The sequence below is a fragment of the Anser anser genome, assembly GCF_964211835.1.
Source record: "Anser anser genome assembly, chromosome: 9".
Taxonomy (NCBI): Eukaryota; Metazoa; Chordata; class Aves; order Anseriformes; family Anatidae; genus Anser; species Anser anser.
Window position 1 is genome coordinate 4,590,928 of NC_139729.1, and position 15,093 is coordinate 4,606,020.

The window sequence follows — 15,093 nt, forward strand, 5'->3', positions numbered from 1 at the left end:
GGCAATTTACCTGTTGGTTGCCTTTGGAAAAGCATCCTCTGACTTAATTAAATCTGAATGGGTTTAGGAAGCAACATGACTAAAGATGTAGGTACCCCAGAATAAAAGTGCAGATAGCCCTAGGATGGCTCTCCATTCAGTCCTTCAGAAACTGCTTGAGTTTTTGTACGTATTTAGTTAGGTTGATGCTGTGGGCATAGCTTGGTTAAATTAATTCTCGAGTCTTGGAAGGTTTCTTATCTGTTGGCTTATTAATAGTTTTATTTGGTGTGTAGTTCCAGGGAAAGCTTTCAGATGTCTTATGTTTAACTGTTTGATTCAAGCTGACAGAGTTAGAAAATAAATTGATGTATATATGCAAAACGCTATGACTTACTTCATGGGTCATATTTAGCTGTAGTGTAAATAGATAATTCATCTGACGTATGTGGATTAGCTACACAAATCTAAATCATTTGTCGGTTTGATATTTTCTTCAGTGCAGTCCGAGGATGAATACCAACGCCAATATAATCCGTAGTGTTCTGCAGTATAGTTAGATACATTGGAAGGGGTCTCAGGAGCGCTTTGCTCCAGCACCCTGATTAATGCTCCTGGACGCTTGTGTTCAGAGCCCAGTTGCTTGGGGCTTTGTCCAGGGCTGCTCAGGGCTTCGGGTTTGGAAACCTCCAAGGACGGACATTTGACATCTAGCCTGGGCAACATACTCTTGTGCTGAATATAGATAGATGTTTTTGTTGTTAGTTACTTTAAGGCAAGGCTATGGTTACTTTATAGAGAAAGTATTTTATTCGTATGCATGCTATGAAATTTTCCACATTAAACTATGCATACATAGTTATTTAGCTACTGTACTGTTTATGGATTTATTTAATTTAAAAAATCAGTTGCTGTGGTGCAGATGGAAGTAGAACTTAGTTTTCATATTTTTAAGATATACCCATTCAAAGGATTTGCAAAACAATAGTGTGAAAACAAGGGTGATTATATGCTTTCTGTTCTTATTTGTAGCATTTTTACAGGATTTCATAACCAGATTTACTCAGAACTACACACTCAGGCCAAGAGTGTTAGCCCAAGAGTGTTCTATTGCTGCTAGAAGGCCCAGGAACACTTCTGAACGTGTAGAGCTGCAGGGTTTAGCAATGTATCTCTGGGTTTCTGCAGCCTGAAACATGTTTTGAATGTAAGGTTGGTATCTGTCTGTTATGCTGTCTGTAATGCTTTACCGATCTGCAGAGGTTAAGGTGAAACATACTTTTTGGACAGAGCTTCTCTGCAGATGTATCTCCATCATTTTTCTTTCTGTTGAAGCATCAAGGACAGAGAACTCAAAAGTAGTGGAATTTGGACATGCATTCATAACATTCCTCATTGCTGTTTTTCCTTGCTAAACTTTTTGTTGTGTCATGGGAGAATTATCACCGAGCAGTGGGCTCATGAAATGCAGAACACTCATAGTATGCTTGTGGAACATATCTTATGGATAATTTGATATCTAATGTATCTAATATCTATAATTTACAGACAATTTGATATTTAATATATCTAATATGTAACATATCTAATGGACAATTTGACTTTTTCCAGAAAAGAATCCCAACCAAAACACCTGCGAATAACAAAATGTTGAGTAAAAGTCATGAATTCTCAGAGATGAGATGTTTACATGCTTACAGTATGCATTGTACCCATATGCTATTTAAGTTGCCTTGTTGCAATGGGTTATTTTATTCTTTTCTTATGTCATAATGTGCCTTTTTCGTACCCGTTTTGTACTTAGGGTAAGAAGGCACCGAAACAGTATTGAGAAATGGGGAAAAAAACAGCAAATACTCATGGTAAACTTATTTTCAGGGCAAAATAAATAACGTGCCTCATACAGATCATTTGAATAAGAACTGTTAATTTTGATTGTCTAATCTGATTGTCTAATATAAATGTGCTTGTAAAGTTGTTTGTCACTGCTTCTCAGAGGGTGGTTGTCCTGTCAGTGATGAGGTCAGTTAACATGGCTGTAAGAGTTGTCCTTTCACATGTTGATGTGAAGGAAAATTAGAATAATTTAGCTGCTGAAGTTGGTTAAGAGGGTCTTAAACAAGCCTTAACACCTGTTTTAGAAAGGGAATTCCTTAAAAACAAAGTAAAGAACAGTAGCTGTTCTGAAGTAATATTCCATGCAAATATTATGTTGAGAGCGCCTTTCTTAGGTCCTGAGGTGTTTCAGTATGTGCTATTACAACAGTATGTCTACAAATCAGTCTGTCAGGGCTTACAGGTATAAGAAAGCAACAACGAACAACTTCTGCATGCTATTATCTAGAATAATTCTAGGTCAGAGAGAATGAAAATGTTTCAGGTTGATGGGATAATGAATTTCTTGTATGGAAAGGGAAGGGTTGCAGGGAGAAACTGGATAACTGAGCAGTATGTCAGCCAGTGGAGAAGGCTGGTGAGTTACAAGGGCAACTAGTGAAAGTTTGCCCCATCCAAGATTTTGCTCTGTCCTTTGTTGTCTTCATCTTGCATCATGGTTGAATTCATCTTGCTGCAGATAGACAAAAACAAGAATCCTGCCCCTGCCATACACAGTAGTCCAGACACTCTGAGGCAGAGTTACAAAGCAGAAGTATCATGTGGACCATACAAAACGTAATAAATGATGCATACCTACGTAAGCTAAGCCTGTAGCCTTAATTCTTTAAATAGGGTCTGAGTAAGAATGGGTTACTTGTAGTGCAGCTAGCTACTTTTTTTTTCCCCGTTCCTTAAAATCCATTTTGGATTACATCTGAAATTTTCAAGCAGTTTATGTGAAATAGAGATTACATCTCTTCCTTTTGCCAGGACATGGGTACTTAGGTGATTAAACTAAAAGATCCCCAAAATCTGTGGACGTTACAGAAGTGCAGATAACAACATGACCTGCATTGACATTAGTGACATCAAAAGGAAATACTGTCAAGTTCTTGTTCTGTTGCAGCATCCTAATACCGCATCAAACTTTGCTCTTTTTGTGGGTTTAGCTATGGTAATCCTGTAAGAGAAACACTCTTTTTATCTGTCACTTACCATTTAAGCTCTCATGAAATTCATGTCGCTCCAGTGCTGTTCGTTGTGGAGTTTCCCAAACTTTCCGACGCCTGTTTTGGATCTCCTGCAGAACACATTTGCAGCGTGACCCCTTCCCACACGAGGTGGCAGAGCAGCCCACGCCCGGGTGGAAGCACTCCCAGCCCCGGGCAGCTGCTCCGCTTCCCTTCCTTTCCCTCCCTGCTCGCTGCCTGCCTGCCGCTGCCACCTAGTGGGGGAAAGGGAAATCTGAGGAAAACCAGAAAGGCTTGCTTTGTTTTAAGAGCAACTTCGGATGACAGTGTAGTCTGCAGCGACTAAAGCAGTTGGTTGTCCGACTGTGCACGGGTGTGACAGGAAAGAGCAGGTCCAATACAAAAAGCTTCTGATATAAGCTGATTATCTATATTGAGTGTCTGCATGGCTTTTTGTTTACAGAGGTATGTAGCTTAGCTAATTTAGGCAGTATTTTATGGTCAGGGTAGTGCAGCAACAGATAAGGTTCATATGTTGCTCCTGGTGGTGGAAAAATCTTAATAATGCTTCAAAAGTCTGGCACAGTGCTGGGGGCAGATTTTCCCCTTCAAAACTTACTTGCCCAGTACAAGCTCGCTGGCTGAATGGAGTGACTGTGTGCTTCTAGTAGGTACTTTTTGTTCTTCTGCAATTTAAGTCAGTGATATGTTACTGCTGTTTAATTTGTCTTCAATCAAATGATTCTCTGATTTGATATGATTAAAATTCTGCTAGCAAACCTAGTGTATATTTTTACTACATACATCTCTAAAAAAAGGCAAATGTTTGATCCTTGATTGCATAATTGTTTTTTCTTAACTTGGATACCTGAACACTTTGTTCAGTTATTTAGAGAAACACTCAAATTTTATAACAATTCTTAAAGATTTTGTATTATTTTGTGTAGTTGCCTGCTGGAGGACTTGTGCTCTGATTCTGAGCAGGTTCCAGAGGAGCACAGTCACTCGGTGCTTACTGCAGCTTCCGTCTTGGAAGCAAAACAAAACGCTTTGTTGAGCAGAGCTTACTAAGGTGCTACAGGCGTAGTGCTCTGAAACTGCAGAACGCTGTATCGTTCTTTGCTGTTGCTGGGCCCATCCCTTCCTAACTGGGCTCTGAGGGACTTTCCTTCTCCTCCCTATCTAGGAATGGTGATCTTGTGTTTTTCTATGCAAACGCCGCCTTTCTGTGCTCTGTGTACGTGCCAAAATCAGAGATGTACCATTGTGTATATGATTCATGTTCTCCACATCTCCAGTAATTTACCCTGTCTGTAAATCGGGTTATCTGTGAAGACCTGGGAATGTATTTTAAAGACATCAGTAGGCATGGCTCTCAGCCTGGTGTGCCATGGTGTCTAGTACTGGGAATGCAGGACATTAGGCCGATTCCTGTGGTGGTGTTGGTCACAGCTGCTCCGGGACACTGACCTACACCATAATAGTCAAAATGTCCTCCTTAAGTCACGTATAGTACAGTATGAGAATAGTGAGGGGTTTTTTTTTGGTTAAGAACTTAATTCAAATTGAAGTTTGTCTTCATATATATACGGTAAATGTCTTGGAACATTGCTTCAAACCTCTTGCTCTTCTTAGGCTGTACCAGCCATAGGGTAATGATGTTTCAGAAATGCAGAACCCATTAATTTCATTGTACTGTTAGTTGCATACTGGAAAACATAGAAAGGTCTGTCATATTTTAAGACTTCAAAAATGTTTTGTTCAGGTGGGTGTGACTTCCACAAATGGAGACTTGAAAGGATTTATAGATCAGAACCAGAGTCCAACAAAAGGTAAGAGAATTCTACTTGTATACATAGTAGAGAAGCATACATTATTTCTCTCTTCTGTTACCTAATTGAGAATTATTGTTCATTTCACAGCATATGACTAGTTCAGTTTTGGAAGGCTCAGAATTTAAATGTTTACAATGTCCTGCATGCATCCACACTGGTAGATGCTGTGTTACTGACCCCAGGTGTTTCTGATTTTGAGGTTTTTAGAGGGGGAATAGAGCTAGTAGTAAAAGCAATTAAAGTGTAAACAAGCCTTCTGTTTCCTTTTTTTGATTGCAAGTATTGTACTGAATTTCCTGATTTCCTGCCCTAAAATTCTCAGACGCTGTTGCAGTCATCTTCCCAAATGGGAGAGAAAGTTAAGTGTGCTTTCACAGTTAGTAATACCTTGTGGTACTTTTATAAGTGGTGGACGATTTAAGATAATAATGCTTTGTCCTATCCAATTTAATGTCAGCATTTCTAGGTGAATCACTTCTGACCAGTGTGTTGTCAGTCAGAATAGCAATAGGATTCCAATAAAACACAACCGCAACTCCTTCCTAGTACTAGTAAAGTCAAGGATTTAGAATTTATGAAACATTTCAATCAGCTTTTAGAAGTAAATACTGTTTGCTGCTATGCACTGCAATAAAGAAATGCACATACTAGCTGGAAGAATGATTTTTGGCTCTTCACAACACTATAGATGCATCAGACTTCAGAGTCTAAAAAAATTAATGAATCTAAACAGAAAATTTCTAGAGCTACGATATTTCTAAACTATACAAAACATTACAGACTGGTGTTAGGCCTTGGAGAAGTAATTTATTGGGCACTGGCAAGATAATTACCCTTATTGTTTCATTGTTTTGTGATTGTTGTGTCATGATACTAGGAGAAAAAAGACAATAGTAAGTGCAACATTTTCAAATAATTTCTGAGGCAAGTAACTGATTTGCCCAGAGAATAATGACTTGAGTAACTTTATAAAGCATAAGACATTACTGGTTTTAGTACTCTCTATCTTCCTGCTCCCAGTCTGCATTAGATCTTGCTTCTGGGATGACGGATGTAATATTTACCTCTGTTCTTTAGCGTTGTCAAAATGTTATGTGCTAATGATTATTTCATTTCATGCATTTATTTATTTGACCTTGAGGTATAATTACAAATCACTGGCATCTCTACTGAGATACACAGCTGTGGCTGTTCACAGAGTTAGGTGTATCTAAATGCAATCCATGTTAACAAAGAGTTTGGATGTTTTAAATGCGGTGACTGCAGAATTAAAGCACATACATCCAAATATGTGATCCTTATAACAAGTCTTGCTGCCTAATTCTGAAGGAAACTAGATTTTACTTTCTAGGCATGCACAGAAGTGTCAGATTCCTCAGGTGAGCACTAACCCAGAGTGTTGTTCACTTTTGTTTAGTGAAAAATTCCTGTTTAATAGACGATTTACTTTCCCACACTTGTGAAAAAAGCCTTACCACATAGGCAACAGGCTGTTTTGGCTAGGGCATCTCCATGTGGAGCTTGGTTCCTCTGCTAGGAATGAATGCTGACAGGATCCGTGTGAAGATGGCTGTTGCCTGATGGCCAGAGCATTTGCCTAATGCCAGGGAATGCTTGTTGCAAGGGCAGTCCCCGGGTGAAACATTTGAGTAGTCCACACAGCACTCTGGGGATCCCCTTTCTGAAAATTGTTTTCACCCACGGTCTTTGACACAGTAGATTCTTAATTATTGCCATGGCAAGGTGGGCTGAATATGCTTCATTTCTTTACCTGGAAGCATCTGGTAGACGGGTGATTAAAATTTTTCCTGTAGGAGATCTTAATTCTTCCAGGGAAATGAAAAAATTGGCCCAGGTTCTCGTCATCCTTTAGTGAATACTCCTGCCATTGGGCTACCGAATGAGAAAGGGATGCCTCCTCTCGTGTCCTGAACAAGAGGTGATGGTTGCTGTTCTTAGGCTTGGGGATAGATCAGTAGGTATGTGTGTGGAGTATAGGTGTCATTCTGGTGTTTTATCATGGGTTGTGCCCACTGGGAGAAGTTCCTGCTATGCTCAGTGCTAACGGGCTGACATGCTGCTGGGTGCAGGCAGACCTGCAGTACCTAATAAAGCTAGCAGCAGAGGTACTCATCAGCTGGGCCAAATCCTTCTGTATGTGGCAAACTACTTGTGGAGTACCTTGTGGAGTTTTACCTTTCTGGTAAAGCCACTAAGGATGCTAGTTCAAGTTAGTTCTTAAACAGGCTGGGTGAGCTGGACAGTGACAGCTCAGTGATGGGTTTGGGTGATTGTTTTGAGCTGTGGGAGAATTAAATCGGGCTTACGGTAGAGTTCACGTTGCAGAGTTGTGTGTGCGCCCAGGAGAATTTAAAGTACAATCTGTCTGGGAGACTGAAAGAGACAGAATGCATCCCAGCTCCCCCAAAACAAGGGATTGGTGTGTTAAAACATGCAAAAAAATAGTAGGCGATTTTTGGAAACATCCTCAAAAGTTTGATATTGTCATGTCTTAAGTATCTTAAATGAGTCATTCCCAATCAGTAAGTTAAACACTTTAGTTTTATAATCCCCATTATATATATTATAAAAATGCAGTGTAGTTGTTATAATTACATATTTACCATTTTCTACCTTTCCTTACAATTTAATCTTTTGCTAGTTTTTGTAGACATTTCCTCTGGCAACTGTGTCAGTTAAAGTTGGCCCTGGGCACCTCACAGCTGCTTTTAAATGTTGTCCTTTGGCTTGTGCCAGCATAGCCGTGTAGGTGGCTGAGCAGTTTGCTGGACCGGAGAACAGGTTCAACAGAAAAATACCCGTTTTCCCCCTTGCAAAAGGAAAAGAATGCAAGTTCACTGCGTAGCCATACATGTGGCTGTGCTGGCCTGGGACAGGGATGGGTGCTGGTGTTGAGGGCTGCTTGATGAACCTGAGTTCGTCGGTGGTGCTGCTGCAGGTCTGACCAGGGCCTCGGGGGGCCTGCAGAGCCCTGGCAGTTCATGGTGTGCTTGAAGAGATCTACAAAAACGTCCAAGACAACAGAATTGCTTGCTTATCAACAGGCCCACACTTGGTATTTTGAGATTGATACAACTGCTAACTCATACAAATTTGTCCCAAACTGAGAAAAGACTGAAAATGTGCTGGCCAATGTAAGCCTGAAGTACACCGAAATACTGCCTGCCCTATTTTTTTATTTTTTTTTTTAGTTTCCTATATCTCTCTTTGATTTCAGATATTTCTAGATATGTTTGTGTTCCTACTGACTATGGAATTGTTAAAGTTATGTTTATAGCTTAGTAAGTTTGTGCAAGAAAAAAATGAAGAAATGTACTTAAAGAACATACGTAAGTAACTGCTGAGTTTTTCTATATGCTTTTATATTATTGTGTCCTGGTCTTGGAGATCCATTTGGTTTTAGCTTAATAGAAGAGCCTGAGGAAACAACGTATACATTATTGCAAAATACCCTAATGGACAGATATTTCATAACTGTGAACTGGTTTCTTTGCTATTAGTATCAGACCACAGGCAATATTGTTGAACACAACTGTTTATTGATACGCTTTATAATATCAGAACATTTCCAGGTTGTAAGTAAAATATGGCTATTTGTTTCTGGGCTTTGCGTGTGAAATCCAAATTACCTAAACTTCCCTGGTGTTTTGTCTAAAAATTCAAAGCCTTTTTTTGTTGACGTGCACATTGTGTGACCCCAGCTGGTTGATCTGTGTTTCCCATTGGCTATGGTCTCCTTCAAACTGGCCGTGACAGATCCTGTAGATTCCAGGTTTACATTGTTTCTGATTATCTTTGCAAAGAAGCTCCAGACCTAACAGATTTACTTATACGGGAAAATCACTAAAAACCTGTTTAGCTCCATATTATTTAGGATGCAGTGTGAAATTTAAAAGAAGCCTTGTGGGATGATTAGAGGTGTGTACATGTGAGTGTGCATGTACATGCACATGAATAGCTTTGTACTGTGACTGCTTGAATTCAGTTGAATTGAAATCTTCTTTGTGTGTGCAAGTGAAAATATTTTGGAAGTGCCAGGAAGAATAGTAGTTATGTACTTAGAATAGCAACCCAGTTTTTTCTCCATGAGAAACAGCACTAGTGGTGACTGGGTGATGGAAAAACAATGTGTAGAAGCAAAGTGCTTTTGTTCTTAGAGAAACTACATACGTCCACTGACAGATTTACATTTGGAATTTGGCAAGCATGCTCAGTTTGTTGTGGTGTTAATTATATTGTAGTTAAAGCCTCTATGAGAGCTATAAGGGGGTTTCTTTCCCACGTGCTTGGTGTCCCATAGGTAAAATGGGAATGATGACATGGCCTCCTTTGTGCTTTGAAAGTACTTCTGAGAAACATCATATAAGAGCTAAGTATTATTATACAAATCCTAGTTTGATCCATCTGTGCTGACCGTTTCCATCCATGCAGCGAGATGACCGTGACGAGGAAGTGGCTGGGTCCCATTGTGTTCAGCTTATCGCTGTACACGCCACTGTTTTTCAGGGAATCGTGAATCAGTGTAATCTTTTTTTGTCCCCATGCGATGGGTGTTATTAAGACTTGGCATTTATTTGGAAATTGATCACATTTAAAGCTTTTACAACTGCTTTGTAATAAAGTATGTATAATTAATTTAGTGTTATTTCTACTTGAAGTTGAGAACAGAGATCTCCTGAGTATTTTTTCAGACAATCTGCAAACAGCATGACTAGTACTCCTTTTTTCTTTCTCTATGCTGCTTCATAAATAAGACTTGAAGAGATCATTCCTGTTGATGCGTACTATCTTGTAATACTACATTGCCTTCAAACCTTAAGAAATTACCCACTCCACAGCAAAAAGAGGTGAAGTAACCTCAAAAACTTGGTGTAAAACACAGCTAGTTGTGTTAGCAAGCTGTGCGAGCTCTCTGAGCTGGCCGTTCCCAGTTTGTGGGGGTGTCCTCCTGGTGGTGGGGTGGGCCCTGGCCAGCTCCACATCTCTCCTGGCAGCTGTGCCCCACAGCCCTGGGCTGCTGCGATGGGGCGCTCTCCCAAGCTGGACCTCAGCTTCTCCTTGTCTGCAGAGGCAGGGGTGGCACTGGTGATAGCGACTGCCAAATGTGTTCCTTTAGATTGGGGTGACGATGTGAGGATATACTTGGAAATGCATCAACTTTTCACAGCAACTAACCAAACCAACTGTTGGCTTTGCTGTGGAAAGATGAAAGTGTGTTCCCACTGTTAGATAGCATTTTGAATATTTGACCTATATTTGACTGGGTTTTAGTGAGAGTTTGCAGCACAGCTTAACAAATCCTGAGCAAAAATAAAGTGACAAGTAACTAGTCAGCTTAGAGGAGTGTCAAAATGAACTGAGCTCAAAATGAACACAGGGTATGTAAATCATGACGTACTCTGTGCTTTGTCACTTCCTCACAAATTTTCATGCTAGAGCAAAAATTTACTGCAGGGTTTGGGTTTGCAAGCATGTGATCTTTTACATTTTTTTTCTAGGTGAGCTAGGTGACTGAATAAATTATTTAGTAATTCCGTCAAGCTTGTTCTTCAGATGTTCTCAGATACAGATCTGTCTTTTGGAAAATTAACGTTTAGTAGTAGCATTACTCCTGATGCCAAAGGAATTTGCACAGAATATTAGAACATCCCTGTCTCAAATCATAACATCTCTCTGATCTCTGTTCATTTTTTTATAAAGGTGAGACTTTGCATGTGGCTATATATATGGCTTTGTGTTGTAGATTCAGAACATCGTTTCCTAAGTACATTTTTTTCCAGTGTGTTGCTTCTGCTTTGTATTACAGAGCAGTTACATTGTTGTATTTATAATTTTTCAGTTATTGCAGAACATAGCCGTAAAAATATATATATAAAAGACCATGGTTCAGGACCAAGTGATAAGACAGTGGGCAGCGGAGGTAAACAAGCTGTAAGAGAAGCCCAGGGAACAGAGCTGTCTCACAGAGATGCAGAGATGTCTCCTCAGCTGGGCAGAACATTTGCCAGCTCCTGTGGACGGAGGGCAGGGCAGGGCAGGGCGGGTGGTGAGGGCTGGTCCCTGTGCTGCTCTGAAGGAACCTCAGGTGCCAGAGAGCCAGTACGAGAGAGCGTCCGTAGCTCTTCAGGAGCCAGTCCGCGGCCTTACAGCTCAACCCCAGCCAGTCCCAAGCTGGCGCTGTGGGTAAGGAGGCAGTGGCACCTCTTCCCTCTGCTTGGCTCACCTCCCGCCCCACCGCTGTGACTGCGGACGGGAGTAAAGCTGCACGCAGGAATGCGGGATGTATTTGGATGATTTGAAACTGCCAGGGGAGCTGCTGCTGCCACGATGCCCACAGATAAATGAGTGTTTTCACCGCTTTGGGTGGCTTGTGTACAACAGTCTGAATATTTGTGGGCTAATGGTAGTGCTGCAGGACAGTTTTGATTAAGACATTAAGTCTGAGTAATCAAGATTACAGGATACAGTTTGGAAGAGAGGAGCAGCAGCAGCATTTGTGAGGTACTCAGCACAGAGCTGTGTGAAGGCAGGAAGCGTTAGGTCGGTAAGCAGTGCAGGAGCACAGAGATGATCAGCATCTTGGGATGAAGAGATACTGGGTTGAAGGTGGGATGGTTGGCTTCGTCCTGCTATCCAGCTGCCTGCTCTGGTACTTCAGGTAGTTGCAAAGGCATCATTTGCTCCATCTCTACAGTGATACTGATAGGCTTACTTCACTGGTGTTTTACAATACTATGGTATAGTCAGACAAGGAATGGTTAAGGCTATAAAGATAGATAGATCCATATTTTGTACATATGCTTGTGATTGTAAAAAGGATTAGTGTGTAGAACAGCTTCATGAGTTGGACTCGATAATCTTCGTGGGTCCCTGCCAACTTGGGATATTCTATGACTCTAGAAGTACGCCCATGAATTTTAAACTTCGAGTGTACGGCAGGCTGCATGCTCTTTATCCTAGGCAAGAAGAAATTGCTTCTGGAAATAAAATACTAAGATGTAATTCAGAGATAAATTAGTGAAGCTTTATAGTTTTGTAAGGTGTCCTTGTGACATCTGCTAAGAGGTTTAGTGGCTGTTCTGGAAGGCTATTTTTGCAGTGTATGAGACAAGAAAAGTTAACCTGGTTCCAAAGTGTAAAAATGATGTGAGAATTCACCAGTGTTACTTCTAAGTTACTAAAGAGGTAATTTAAAACTCTATTGCCTTTTTTTCTTTCTAGGTAATATTTCAATAATTACATTGCCAGTTTCCAGCACGAACTCCCCAACAAAGATTTTGCCAAAAACCTTAGGACCAATTAATGTGAATGTTGGACCCCAAATGGTAAGTTTTGCAACTGCAGTAATGCTAACTTGTGTAACTAGGTGTGTAACTGCCCATTTATGTAATATGGAAACATGAAAAAATGGAGATATGAACCTTGCTAGGAACTTGGCTGTAGATTTAGTTTTCAGTGTAGATTTACAGATGTACGTTTTCAAATTTCTGTACAGCAACACAAAGTGAACAAAAGTGAGTATCAGCACTAGATGTATTGTAATCAATGCTATGTAGTTAAAAATACACCATAGTGTAATGTGATAAGAACTACCTAATATAACTCTAACTTAATGATACCAGAAAGAAAATGACTATTTTCTGGCATGGTTACTTCTATGAGCATTTTTTAAATTGCAAGATTCTTCTCTTGCAACTTATTCATTAACATGCACTCCATTGGAATCCCACTTTTGGCAGCTCTTCTTCATACTTACATGTGACAGAAGGAAAAAATACTATATAAATGTCATTTATTGCCTCTGGTTTAAAAATCTGTTTGGTTATTGATGCTTAGTTCTCTGCTACACTAATCTATGTGCATTACATTTTGCTTGCCATCATACTTTATATCAAATATTGCTACTTCTGATGATACATTTCTCAAAATACTGGTATATAACAGGGACTGTTTCCCTAATATTAGATACATGGTTACTTTTTTTTGCTTAATCAGGAACTAAACTGTCTCTTGCTAGCATAGGTTGCTGCCCTATTGACTTTATTCTGGGTGACATTACAGAAAGCCAGTTATTGTCCGTTAATTTCACCAGCTTTTTGTCATGTTACAAAGTCTGGCAAGCTCATTTGAAGGGGCTGTCATGTGCTTGTTAACATGGTTTGCTGTTTGGTTTCAAAGCACTCTCATTAAGACATAGAGTTCTTACTGGAGATTCTCTGCTGCTCTTTTATAATAGTAAAGGAGACATTTTCATGTATTTTGGGTAGCTGAAATAGGATGATCAGAGATGTTTTTTACTTGAACGCTTACTGTTGAAGGACTGGCTTGTTTATCTCTGCCTGTTACAGTAACATGTCCTATGAAATGTAGCACTGCAGTAACTAGAACTGTACAAAAGAAAGCATTGGTTTGCACTTAGTTTACACGGCAAAGCTGTTTTGGTAGAATTTTCTCATATTTTAAGAACTTAATCTTATGTATGCCAAGTAAAAGAATATGTATTTTATTTCACAGTATAAGGGGGGAAAACGCTAAAAATGTCTGTTTTGCAGTAAGATGCTGCTGTATTTAGAACACATTTCCTTCTTAGCTATCAACACAGACCCTCTAAGGCATCCAGGGCATGGCTGTGTTTATAAGAGAACGTTAACAAGTTCTTAACAGCAGGGGTGTTACAATTCCTTTGGCATCTCAGCCACATTAGCAACATCCTGCTGCCGTGAGGGTTTTTTGGTTTTCTTTACCCATGTGGGTTGCAGCCCTCTCAGCTGTTCCAGGTTCTTCAGACAGACAGACAACCCCAGGGTGGGGAGCAGGGTATCGGCTGAAGGGTGATCATTTGTCTTACAGGGCAGCTACGCCAACAGTGAAACACAGTTTGGGGGCTGGATTCTTGTAAGCAGGTGTGTGTTGCGGTTTCATTAGATTCAGGTAACGCAAGGCATACTGGGTGTTAGGCTTGCCTAGGTCTTGCTGTCTGTGAGAACTGCTAGTGTTCCAGTGTTGGTACTGGGATTTTACACCATCTTGCAGCGTTAGCTAAGGGGGAGTACGTCCCCAGCTGGGCAATGCAGATGTCTTCTGTCTGCCCCTGCTCAGTAGCAGTGCTGAGGTGCACAACCCCTCCTGCTGCAGTAGGACCAGCTGGAGATTGAGGCAAGGCATCTCAGCTAACAGCAGCAGTACTCTGCAGGACTGAATTTAACAGTGCAAGTATTAGTGATAAAAATGGGAGTGCTTGATTGCAGCAACTTAACACACCCCATAAATTTCTATTTGCCAAATTAGGATGAGCTTTTCTTTTTCTGTTTTATGCTGTGCAGTGTATTGATGTGATTACTTCAGGCACACTGCAAAAATGTTTGCTCTTAGGATGGAATAAATCTTTTGAAAATACACAGTGTGTAGCATATTTGGAAGGCAAACATTCGGTAACAGACTTTTAATAGTAAGCTGTAGATTTTGTACTTGTGCAACTACCAGCTGTGGGTGCCTGGCTGAGCATCATGCTGACCCCATGCCGTGGCTGCCCTGGGCCTGGCAGGAGCGCTGCTGTTGTCCTTTCCTCCAGGTGGCACCAAGGTACAGAGAGATACAGGATGAGTCTAAGATGCTCAAACATGATTTTGCCACTCAATTTATTACACTAGCTGTTAAAATTATAAGGAGATCAGACAGAACCCACTCTTTTAATAATATATTTATGAGTAGAGCAGTGTGAAACCTAATGGTGGGTGGAATGTGATAAAACAAATTTCAGTATGCAAAATACTTAAAATATTTTCTCTCCGACGTGTCTGCCGTATGCTGGCAGAGCTGTATGCTTACTGACAATAATTATTCACAGTGTTGCAGGAAATTAAAAACTTATTGGATTGAACTAAGCTTTAATTGAAATAATGTATTTTAGATTCTCACATATTGACATTACTGCTGAACTTAATTAAGCTTTTAAAAATTAATCGTTCTATTACAAAATGTTTCTGATTTTAAGCCAATGTAGCAGTAAGTTGATAAAAGTTTGTATCTTTCCTTTGCTGGCATACAGTGTGTAAAATAACAGTGGGGAATCTCATGTTCTCTAATGCCTACCAGTAAATACCTTAATTGGCCCTGTGTCTCACTTTTCCTAGTATTTCTTTTTTTTTCCACATGTCTTTCTCTGTCAAGCTGTTCACTTACCTATAAGC

At 40.2% G+C, this 15,093-nt stretch overlaps 1 protein-coding gene across 14 annotated transcripts in view; it reads left to right on the forward strand.

Moving 5' to 3' along the window:
- The window catches only part of TFDP2 (transcription factor Dp-2), a 54,161-nt gene that overhangs the window by 12,103 nt on the left and 26,965 nt on the right, over positions 1-15,093 (forward strand). For 9 of the 14 annotated variants that reach the window (XM_083847890.1, XM_083847894.1, XM_083847883.1 and 6 more), the window contains 2 exons: positions 4,813-4,879; positions 12,125-12,228. In XM_083847890.1, the coding sequence (XP_083704016.1) occupies positions 4,813-4,879; positions 12,125-12,228 (171 nt within the window). The remainder of the gene's footprint in view (positions 1-4,812; positions 4,880-12,124; positions 12,229-15,093) is intronic. The other 5 variants (XM_083847896.1, XM_083847886.1, XM_083847884.1 and 2 more) reach the window with 1 other exon arrangement.